This window comes from Crocuta crocuta, unplaced genomic scaffold (genome assembly GCF_008692635.1).
Source record: "Crocuta crocuta isolate KB4526 unplaced genomic scaffold, BGI_CrCroc_1.0 scaffold375, whole genome shotgun sequence".
In the NCBI taxonomy this organism is placed as follows: domain Eukaryota; kingdom Metazoa; phylum Chordata; class Mammalia; order Carnivora; family Hyaenidae; genus Crocuta; species Crocuta crocuta.
The window spans coordinates 344,086-356,155 of record NW_027532826.1 but is presented as its reverse complement, the minus strand read 5'-3'; the positions used below and the strand labels follow the sequence as shown (position 1 = coordinate 356,155).

The following is a 12,070-nucleotide window of genomic DNA, read 5'->3' as shown; positions in this document are numbered from 1 at the left end:
TGGGGCCAGCGTGCGCAAGAGCGCCGTCCGCGAGCCCGCCGTCGTGCGCCGCGTGTGCCGGAGCGCAGGGGCAGCGGCGATGCGGGCAGAAGGCCAGGCTTGTGAAACCGCCGCTACGACGATGGCAGTTTCCCAGGTGGCCTCCAGGGCCTGGCCGCACGCGGTGGCCGGAGGTGGTTCCCANAAGCCAAAGACCCCGCACTGGCCACCAGGCCCAGTGCCGCAGACTACGAATCTGGAGTTCTCCCTTGTCCAGCAAGAGAGGGGATGCAGAAATGAATACAAGAGAGGCTAATGTCTATGGGGAGACAGGAGCCCTAAGTAAAGGTCCTTTCTTCTTATTTATTAGGATAAGAAGGCTTACATATGGCAGATGTGCAGAAAGAAACAAAACAGTAATCATTAAATCATGTGTTAGATAAAAAGGGTTTTGTAGGTAGGTGGTGTTAGAGCTTAGGGTAAAGACAAGTCAACATCTGGATGTCAAGCAGACGACCATTTCCTGCAGACACCGTATCTGTTTATCTAACTTTTCTAAGGACTAAGGTAAATGGAGTATGCTCTCCTGAAAATGGTAAGTTACTCAGGATTCCATTAGGACCTATATATCATTGGTTGTTCTCAGACACTTTCATCCTGTCCAGGGGTTTTCAGCTCTATGCTGTGTTCTGCTTAGTGACTAGGCTTGGGCGCTTTCACCCTGCAGAGGCTCTGTGCTTTGTTAACCCGCTGGTGTAGGCGTAGAGAATTCTTAAACTTCTTTCCCACAGCCCCACATGGCTGGGCTTCATGAGGGCTCTGAGCTACCCCGCTAGCCCTCTGCGCTTTGCCTGCCCAGCTCCTGCGGTTGCCACGTGGCTTCATGGCTCATCCTGCCTCACAGCCTTTACACTGGCAGTTCCCTCTGTCCAGAACACTCCTCCCCCAGTTACCTGCAGGACTCAACTTTCTGGCCTTGTTCAGATCTCTGCTCCCCAGGAAGCCTTCCCTGACCCTCCAATGTCATATGGCCCCTCCGCCCCCCACTTTCCACCACATCCTTGAGGTTTAGGTTCTTCCCAGCAACTACCCTCTGCATTCTCCATCTCCCTGGCCAGCCTGGGCTTCGTGCGGGCAGAGTGTGGGCCAATGTTTTCCCACTGTCTTCTCTGTGTGTGGCATACGGGAGATGCTCAATAAATGCTTATGGAATGAACAGGAGCAGAAGGAGGCAGGTTAGGCGCAATGTGAGAGCAAGGAGGCTTCCATGGGCCTGCAACCTAGTGAGAGAGCCAGGGCTGGGAATTCAGGGCGCAGACTACATCTCCAGGGATGGCAGGACTCCTCAGAGGCCCAGTGTGAGAGGACCCTGTTCTTACCCTCCCGTCCTATCCCATCAGGCTGTGCCTACGGAGAAGAGGAGCTGATAAAGAGATGGGGAGAAGGGGGGGCCATGGGGAGAGAGAGAGAAGGGGAGGCCATGGGGAGGTAGAAAGAAGGGGAAGCCTTGAGGAGATAGAAGGGGAGGCCACAGAAAGAGGGGGAGGCCTGGCCTCTGGACAGTGGGCTACAGCCACACCAGTGACCACAGGTGGCCTGGACAACTGTCCACAGCCTGAGCACAGGCTTTGGAGTTGGGAGGTGGGCAGAAGCACCAGTTTGAACCCAAGGTCCTTGTTGCAGATGGGACTCCAAATCCACAGTGGATCACACATCGATGAATCACACATTACTCAATGAAGGAGAACCAACCAACAGCTCCCAGAAAAAGCCAGATGCACCTCCAGGAGGCCACATAACCTCAACCATAGAATATCCAGACACAGGGGCACCTGGGTGGCTCAGTTGACTAAGCATCTGACTGCACCTTAGGTCATGATCTCACAGTTCTTGAGTTCAAGCCCTGCCTCTGGTGAGCTTGAGCCCACCTAGAGTAAACACAGGCCCTGCTTCAGGTGAGCCCCAATTCTGTCTCTCTACCCTCCCTCACTTGTGCCATCTCTCTCTCAAAAAAAAAAAAAAAGATTATCCAGCGATAGCCAGACTCCACCAGGATCCTCATGCCTGAGGAGGGGTGTGAGGAGGAGGGGCCAGGCTGGGCCCCGTAGGGCAGAGCTCTGCATCCCTGCAGAGAATAGGGTCCCTGCAGCCTTCAGCTTTTTCGAGATGAGGGACTGTGCAGACAGGAAGTAAGCAGGACAGGCCCCCGCCTGGCCTCCTTTCCCGCACATCTAACACAGGGTGATAGTTATCCCACTACTGCCCAGCACTGTCCCAGGGCGCACAGAACCCTGAGAACCACACGGTAATAGGCACCTCAGTTTTTATTATTTAGTTTTATTTTATTTATTTATCACTTATTGTTTTATTATAAATTATTAATTTTATTGCTTTTACCTTGTTTTACTTATTAGTAACTTTTTTATACCATTCTATTTATTTTACTTTTAATTTTATTTATTCATTTACATATTATGTCGATGCAAAATGAACAAAATTAAAAAATTTTTTAATGTTTTTTTTTTTTAAATTTTTGAGAGAGAGAGAGAGAATAGCAGAGGGGCAGAGAGAGAGGGAGACACAGAATCTGAAGTAGGCTCCAGGCTCTGAGCTGTCAGCGCAGAGCCTTAGGTGGGGCTCAAAACCGTGAACTGCGAGATCATGACCCAAGCAGAAGTTGGACACTTAACTGACTGAGCCACCCAGGCACCCCAAAAATATTTTTTCAAGAGAAAGGAAAATAATTTTATGCAAGCCCAAGTTGGTGCCCAAGGTACCTGGTCTTCACAAAGAAGAGTGTGCTCCAGGGAAGGAACATTGGTTACATATGTCTTTTACATAAACAGTTACAAATCATCACGATGAAAGACATTCCAGAAAGTTACAGACGTTATTTTATGTTTTTAGTATGTGCGAGACCCAGGCCATATGACTTTAATCATGGGACCCAGGGATGGTTTGTCTTTTTTCTTTCTTATCTTTATGTTTGGATGCTCCTTTTTGTCTTGTTGTTTAACTGTTTTTTGTTTGTTTTGTTTTAATGAAGCAGACCACAGCGTGTGCTCAGGACAGAAAGAGTCCATGCTTTGAGGTTTTGTGGAGTCATTTTGATCTTGATAAATGTTCAAGATAGCTTCCCTGGGAGCCCAGGAGCAGGGCCTACAAACACTAAAAGTTGAAAATTTCCTTTATCAGTTATTATTTATTACATTATTTGTTTTAATTTAATTTTTATTTTAAAATTATATTTCTCATATTTTCATTTAAGTAATTTCATTTATTAATTTTATTTGTTATAGTTTGCTATTTTATTATATATATTAAATAATCATTTTTATTATTTATTACTTAGTTTATAAATTATGCATAATTATTGATTATCCTTATTGATGAGGCTCCCAAGGCTCTGGACTTTTGCCCTTTGTCCCCACCACTTGCAGGTCCCCCTCCCCCCATCCTCTGGTCCTCTGGGAAGGACAACAAACAATAGGGTCAATGTCCTTTGCCGCCACCCCTTTGCTTGGGCTTTATCACCCCAGACACTCACTGGCTAGAGCGACTNGGGCCGCCTCCCAGGCCCCAGCTCAGGCCCCTGTGGAGCGGGGCGGTGACTCGGGGCCGCGACGCCGTCCTGCACTGCCAGGGCCAGGTGCCGGACGTCACGTTCGAGCTGCTGAGGGCCGGCGAAAACGAGGCTTTGACCATGACCTCCACCACCCACCGCTCAGCGGACCTTGTGCTGACCTACGTGGGGCCCCAGCACGCGGGCAACTATACCTGCCGCTACCGCAGGTGGGGGCCCGATGCCTTGGTGTCTGAGATGAGCGAGCCGGTGGAGCTCCAGGTTGCAGGTGACGTGTTCCTCTGGTCTGTGGGTTCTGTGAGCTGCTTCCTCCTGCTGGCCTTTGCCCAGACGGCGCCCTGTGCCAGGACTGCCCCTTCCCGGCACCTCCTCCCAGCAAGTTAGGTGTGTGCCTCCTCCACTCTGGTTGCAGGGAAATCCCAGGCAGGGAAGCAAAACAAGGAAAGGCCCGGAAGCAGAGTGGTTTGGTCAGCCTGAGCACCCGGAGGGAGGCCTAGGGGTGGGAGAGGTCTTGGCTGGCGGCTGACCTGGCTACTTCCTTCCTGCGAGGCCTCAGTGAAGTCTGCCCTGATTTCACCAGGGAGGAGCATACCTGATGCTTCCGTCCCCTCCCATTTCTCTTCTGTCAAATTTGTCTAGGAGGCTGATCCAGCTGCAGACTCGGGCTCCTTGGTACTTTCTCTCATCTCGCGTCGACCCCTCATGCTGCGGCTGGAGGCTGGACTCCCCCTGGGGGGGGTGGTGGAGGACTGTCCCTCATTGCTCCTGAGAATCAATAAATGTGAAGAGAGACTTTAAAAGGTGCCCTTGCTAATATAATCCTGGGACGGGGGCTGGAACCCAGGACATGGGGAAGTGGGCAGGGATCTTGTGTCCTGAAGGTGGATGGGCTCCGGGTTGGATCCTGAGGGAGAAGGGGCCAAGGATTGGCACCGGGTCCGTATTTTTCAAGATCATGTTTTGCTTTGTTCCATCAAGCTGCCTCCTACTTCCCAGGCACGTCTGCCTGTCCCCAGCAGGTCTGGGTAGGTAGCTTTGTTGTGCCCGAATCACGAGTCCCCAGTGACCTCAGAAGCCAATACCGATGCAAGAACAAAAGGGTCTTTATTACAAGTTCGAGCAGGGTCTCACCCGCCTACCGACACAGCAGCAGCAGCAGGGGGGAGCCCCGAACAATAGCGAGCAGGGTTTTTAAGGGGTAAGGGATGGGGGTGTTACAGTACATATGTTGTACACCAATCACATTTATAAAACACCCTGGCAACAGCTTCGACCATTCAGTACCTGTGAGGTGTCCGTTACTTTTGGCAGAGCCCCAATCATGGCCCTCTGAGACTCCTTTAAAAATGACCAATTATGAGGTGAGTTAGGCACGGGGAGCAGCCCTTGTCTCAGCCCGCAGGAATGTTATTATCCTCCTCCCATTGGCTAATTGGGGAGGGGTTTCAGCCTTGAACAATCTGCAGGGTGGTTGTTTTTTTTTTTTTTTTATAGACTGTTGCTATGTGCAGCCCGAGGTTGCTTTTAATGGGGGTCTCAATTTTAAAATGGCATTATTTAGGCTCTTTAGCTTGAGTCTCCAGATATACTCAACGCCGCCTTGACAGAAGCGGTCCCCACACTGGAAAGCTGCTAGAGAGATTGTGTTTAGTAGTTTTGTCTTCTGGGCTCAGTGGCCATCAGGTGGTGGTGCTGGACTCTGTCCCTAGCCACAGGCTAGGTCTATCACATTGGAACTTGAAACTGTTGGAGGGGTGGTACCCTCTCTGTTCTTTCCCAAGTCCCCTCAGATCTACAGCCCTTTGCCTGACCCAATACCCCTTGGGACCATTTTATTGCCTCTGTCTAGAGCTCGGCACTCAAGGTCCTGGCATACTAGCAGGTGTGTATTAACATTATCAACTAATATTTGATAAATTGTGTTAAAGGAATTACCTATCTCGTTTAAGTGGTCTGATTTACTGGTATAGAGTTGTTCACAATATTCATGGATTCTGTTAATGCCTACAGTGTCTGTAGTGATGTGACCTCTTTCATGTCTGATATTGTCGTCCAGTCTCCTGCCTTTCCCCCCTCTGTCAGTCTAGCTAGGGGGGTTATCAATTGTATTAATCTTTTCAAAGAAGTAATTATTGGTTTTTGAATGTGTTCATTTTTTCCTATGGTCTCTTTTCTACTTTGGCGATCTCTACTTGTATCATTATTATTCCCTTCCTTCTATTTACTTCCTTTTTTAAAAAAATTTTTTGAGAGAGAGTGACAGCATGAGGGGGAGGGGCAGAGAGAGGGGGGTTAGAGGATCTAAAGTGGGCTTTGCACTGACAGCAGCAAGCCTGATGATCTAAGTCTGCTGGGAGCCGCACAGGCCTCACTGGATGACGTCACAGTGAGGAAATGGCAGCGTTTGCACAGCTCCTGCCATGAGAAATGAAAACTGGTATCTCCTTCTGCTACTACTGGCCCATGTTGGAAATGAGCCTGCTGCTACTGACCAGGCCTCACAAATGTCCAAATCAGACCGATATTCCCCACACAGATTCCTCATAAGGAAAAGCATGTTCCTGCCTTTTCCAAAGAGATTTTAGATAAAAGCACAGTGGATGATTGTCAAAAGGCTCTTCCTATGGGCCTTGCAGACCCAAGACTTAGATATTAAAGGGGGTTAAGAACACAAGAGTTACGGTTGAGTCTGGCTCTCAGACAAAGAGCCTAATTTAGAGTTAAGGACAGATATCCACCCCCACCCAATTGTTACTGCTTGGAGCACCGACCCCCGAGGGATCTTTGTTGATCAATATTTGGAATGACTTATTCTGGCCTTGAATATTCTGATTGCACCCTGTGAAGGAACCTATTGTAGGAACTTCTTTTGTGATTATGGGAGCAAATATTGTGTTTCCTAAAAGACCTGTTTTTCTTAATACTTCTCCTTAAGCAAACAAGCTATTGACCCCTGCTCACAAAGAACCAACTTCACCCTTTTTATGCTAATAACATTGTCTTGTATGCTAAAGATACCTTCCTTCCCCATACAATAAGCATCTAAATCACCTACCTCAATCACTATTGATAAAGGTTATGCATGAGTCTTCTCATGTGTAACCAATCTATGTTCTGGGAAATTCTTACTTATCAAAGAAGTTTGTCATCAGAAATCATTGTCTAAGGCAAATGCCACTTTTGTGCCATTCCCCAAACACTTAATTATAAAATAAAGTTGATCCCCAGTCAGAGCAGAGATGCCTGCCTGGTGATCAGAAAGAATCTCGGGGCTCTCTCACCGACACCGTCCATCCTTCAGGGACCCCTGGACCAGCTGGAGCGGGTCTCCAGCATAAGCCGAAGTCGGATGCTCAACCTACTGAACCACCCAGGCCTCCCTCCTTCTACCTACTTACCTCTGAATTAATTTGTTCTTTTTCACTTTCTTCAGATGAAAACATAGATCATTGATTTCTTGGGGGTAAACACCAGTAACAGTTTATTATTGGGCTTAAACGCAGTTTAAATAATAGGAAAATACTTTGTACATAAAATGATTGGCAATAGGGGCACCTGGGTGGCTCAGTCAGTTAAATGGCTGACTTCGGCTCAGGTCATGATTTCAGTTTGGGAGTTCGAGCCCCATACCGGGCTCTCTGCTGTCAGCACAGAGCCTGCTTTGAATTATCTGTCTCCCTCTCTCTCTGCCCCTCCCTTCATGCTACTTCTCTCTCAAAAATAAATAAACATCTAAAAAAAAAAAAACAAGAAAAAATAGTGGGCAATATTTAAATATTGGCAACTTCATCAGTTATATCCAGTTGGTTGGTGTTGTTCAATTCTTCTGTATCCTGATTTCCTGTCTACTTGTTCCGTTGATTCTAGAAAGAAGGGTGTTGAAGTTCCCAACTATAATTATGAATTTATTAATTATTTTCTTTCAGTTCTATCAGTTTTTGCTTCCTGCATTTGGGGGCTTTGTTCTAGGCAACAAAGCCCTAAAATGCATACATATTGTATACATATTTGGAATTATTAGGTCTTCTTGGTGAATTGACTGTATATCATTATGTAACGTCCCTCTTTATGCCTGGTAATTTTCCTTGAAGTCTATTTGGCATGATTTTGATATGGTCACTCTAGCATTCGATATTCATTGTTATATTATATATAGTTCTCCACCCTTCTATGTTTTTAAATTATTTTTTTTGAGTATAGTTGATATACAATGTTACCTTAGTTTCAGGTGTAAAACATAGTGAGTTGACACTTTTATACATTTTGGTACACTCACCACAAATGTAGCTGTCATCTATCACCACACAACACTCTTGTAATGTCATTGACTATATTCCTTATGTTGTGCCTTTTATTCCTGTGACTTATTCATTTCATAATCCAAAGACTGCATTTCCCACTCCCCTTCACCCTCCTCCCTTTAAAAAAATTTTTTAAGTTTATTTATTTTGAGAAAGAGAGAGAGAGGGGTGCCTGGGTGGCTCAGTTGGTTAAATGTCCGGCTTTGGCTAAGGTCATGATCTCATGGTTCGTGGGTTCGAGCCCTGCATCAGGCTTTGTGCTGACAGCCAGCTCAGAGCCTGGAGCCTGTTTCGGATTCTGTGTCTCCCTGTCTCTCTGACCCTCCCTTGCTCATGTTGTCTCCCTCACTCAGAAATAAATAAAAAACATTAAAAAAATTTTTTAAAACAAGAGAGAGAGAGACAGAGACAGAGAGAGAGAGACAGAGATCATGAGGAGGGGAGTGTAAGAGAGAAGTAGAGACAGAATCCCAAGCAGGCTCCACAACATTACCGCAGAGCCTGATGAGGGGTTCAATCCCAGGAATTTCAAGATCATGTCCTGAGCTGAGATCGAGTCAGATGCTCAACCAACTGTGCCACTCAGGCACCCCCTACCCTCCACCTTTTTTTTTTTTTTAATGTTTTATTTACTTCTGAGAGAGAGAGAGAGAGAGAGAGAGTGTGTGAACAGGGGAGGATCAGAGAGAAAGGGAGACACAGAATCTGAAACAGGCTCCAGGCTCCAGCTAGCCCTCAGCACAGAACCCGACGCGGGGCTCAAACGCATGAACAGTGTGATCATGACCTGAGCTGAAGTCAGTCGCTTAACGGACTAAGCCACCCAGGCGCCCCAACATTCCACCCTTTTAAACTTAACCTGAAGTGGGTTTATTTTGAAAACAAAATTCATTCTGAGGATTTTAATTGGTGTGTTTAGATCATTTACATGCAACATAATTATTGAGATGTTTGGGTTTGGTTCTACTTTTTTCTTTTTTCTCTTTGCTCTTTCTGTCATCCCTCTGTTTCCCTTTCCTGCCTTCTTTTGGGTTACTAAAATATTTTCTAGAGCTCCATTTTAATTCATGTATTGGGTTTATCTTTTATCTCTTCGTATAGTGTGTGTGTGTTTGTGTGTGTGTGTGTGTAATCTCTCAGGGATTACAATATGCATACTCCAGTCTTCACAGTCTACATAGAATTAATATTTACCACTTAAAGTGAAATGTAGAAATCTTATCAGTATATCAGTCTCTTTACCCTCCCCTTTAAATTAAAAAAATTGTACACTAATGGTTCTTGACATATAACCTTATGCATTAAAATATATAAATCTCAAATATATAACTGAGTGAATTTTGATACTTTCCTCTCTATGTTGTAGTCATATATACATCAATATACATTGAACTCTACCAGACAATGTTATAAATCTTGTTTTCAACAGTCATGTGTATCTTTTTCTTTCACTCTGTGTGAATATTATCTTTATTTATTATTTTTATACAAATAGTTTATTGTTAAGTTGGTTTCCATATAACACCCAGTGCTCATCCTCACAAGTGCCCTCCTCCATGCCCATCACCCCCACAAACCCATCAGTCCTCAGTTTGTTCTCAGCATTCAAGAGTCTCTCATGGTTTGCCTCCCTCCCTCTCCCCATCATTTCCCCTTCTTCTCCCCTGTGGTCCTCCGTTAAGTTCCTCCTAATCCTCCTATACGTGCAAACATATGGTATTTGTCCTTCTCTGCCTGACTTATTTCGCTCAGCATAACACCCTCAAGGTCCATCCATGTTGCTACACATGGCCAGATTTCATTCTTTCTCATTGCCATGGAGTACTCCACCGTATATGTGTATCTTTTAAAATATTTTTAAATGCATGTATGTATGTATTATTTACTTACTTATTTATTTAGAGTAGGGGAGGGGAAGAGAGGGAGAGAGTGAATCTCAAGCAGGCTCCATGCCATCAGTACAGAGCCCTACTTGGGGTTTGATATCAGGCACCATGAGATCATGACCTGAGCTGAAATCAAGTTGGAGGCTTAACTGACTGAGCCAACCAGGCGCCCCCAGTTATTTGTATTTTAAGGATCAAATCTTTTCAATGTGTTACTCTTCCTTGATTACCGAAGTTTCAGTTTTCCTTCTGCTATCACTTCCATTCCATCAAAATAACTCCGTTTAGCCTGCTGGCAACAGACTGTCTTAGTTTTGCTTCATTTGAAAATGTTATTTTGCTCTTCTTCTTGATGTGTATTTTCATTGGATATAGAATTTTTGATTGATAGTTTTATTTTTTTCTAGCACTTTAAAAATGTTGTTTCTCTGCCTTCTGGCTTTCATGATTTTTGACAAGAAACTCATAATCTTTTGCATCAATTTTTATATGATGCATAGTTTTTCATACATTCTTTTCTAATATTTTAAATTTCAGGGGTGCCTGGGTGACTCAGTTAGTTAAATATCCAACTTCGGCTCAGGTCATGATCTCACAGTTTGTGCGTTCAAGCCCCATGTCAAACTCTGTGCTGACAGCTTGGAGCCTGCTCCGGATTCTGTGTCTCCCTCTCTCTGCCCCTCCCCTGATCATGATTTGTCTCTGTCTGTCTCCCAGATAGACACTAAAAAAAAGAAAAAATTTTGGTTTTAGTTTTCACCAGTCCAATTGTGATGTGTCTGGGCATGGGTTTCTTTGAGATTATGCTGTTTGGGGTCACTGAGCTTTCCCAACCTTTAGGAAAGGTATAAATTTGTAAAGTTTCCAGTCATTATTTCTTCAAAAATTCTTTCTTTTTAAAAAAAATTTTTTAACATTTATTATTGACAGTGAAAGACAAGAGCATGAGCAGGGGAGGGGCAGAGAGAGAGGGAGACATAGGATTTGTATAGAATTAACCAACTGATGGGGCGCCTGGGTGGCTTAGTCGGTTAAGTGTCCGACTTTCGCTTAGGTCATGATCTCGCGGTTCGTGGGTTCGAGCCCCGCGTCGGGCTCTGTGCTGACTGCCAGCTCGGAGCCTGGAGCCTGTTTCAGAGTCTGTATCTCCCTCTCTCTCTGACCCTCCCCTGCTCACGCTCTCTCTCTCTCTCCTAGGAATAAATAAAAATATTAAAAAAAAAAAAAATTAACCAACTGAGGCACCTAGGCGCCCCCAAAATTCTTTCCATTGGGGTGACTGGGTGGCACAGTCTGTTAAGCATCCAACTCTTGATGTCAGCTCAGGTCATGATCTCACGATTTGGGAGTTCGACCCCCATACTGGGCTCTGAGCTTGTGGTGTGGAGTCTGCTTGGGATACTGTCTTTCTTTCCCTCTGCCCCTCCTCCACTGGTGTTTGCTCACACATGCTCTCTCTCTCTCTCTCTCAAAAAAATAAACTAAAAGTTTTTTTTAACTGTTATTATTACAAAGAACATGGTGGCATTTCCAATTACAGGTATGGTCTTACTAGTTTCTCAGTGTTAATCTGTTCCATAAGAATGTCATGAGCTGCCTGGTTTCAAACTGTCACATCTTTCTAATGAAGTTATTTTTTTAATAAAAAGAAAAAAACAACATAGTGATAGGAGTGCCTGGGTGGCTCAGTTGGCTAAGTGTCTGACTCTCGGTTTTGATTCAGGTCTCAGTTTGTGAGTTCAAGCCCTGAATTGGACTCCATGCTGATAGTGTGGAGCCTGCTTGGGATTCTCTCTCCCACTCTCTCTGAACCTCCTGTATTCTCTCTCTTTCAAAAAATAATAAACAAAAAAAATAAAAAAACAACTATGGTGATCCCATGACCCTAATAATGCTTTTCTGTGTCAACATCTATTTTGTCTAAAGTCAATACAGCTCCATTGTCTTTCTTCAGGTTCATGCTTGTTTGTATATACTTTTCTGTCCCTTTAGCCTCAGCTTTCCCATCTTCTTGTTTTAGATGTTTCCTCTAAAGAACATATGCCTGGATTTGAAAGAAATCCAATGTTAGCATTTGTCTTACTTGACTTGTTGATAAGTAGTGCTTATCGAAACTGCTGACATATTTGGATGTGCTTTCAAATCCCAGTGTTTCCATTCTCCAACCCCATGTCCCTTGCTTCATACAGTGGGGATGGTGGTCCTGCCCTCAGTGTTGGGAGATGATGTGCAGAAATTATTTGGCAGACTGAACAAATACATGTTCAGATATGAGGATGCTCAATAAAGACTCCTTTCTCCCCCTGACCTCCTCCCCCTTT

At 45.0% G+C, this 12,070-nt stretch overlaps 1 protein-coding gene across 1 annotated transcript in view; it reads left to right on the top strand.

The window, feature by feature from the left end:
- A1BG (alpha-1-B glycoprotein) overlaps positions 1 to 4,362 on the top strand; it is a 17,670-nt gene extending 13,308 nt beyond the window's left edge. The window contains exons 3-4 of the mRNA XM_077781181.1: positions 3,519 to 3,830; positions 4,202 to 4,362. Of these exons, the coding sequence (XP_077637307.1) occupies positions 3,519 to 3,830; positions 4,202 to 4,209 (320 nt within the window). The 3' untranslated portion in view covers positions 4,210 to 4,362. The remainder of the gene's footprint in view (positions 1 to 3,518; positions 3,831 to 4,201) is intronic.
- The last annotated feature ends 7,708 nt before the right edge of the window (positions 4,363 to 12,070 follow it).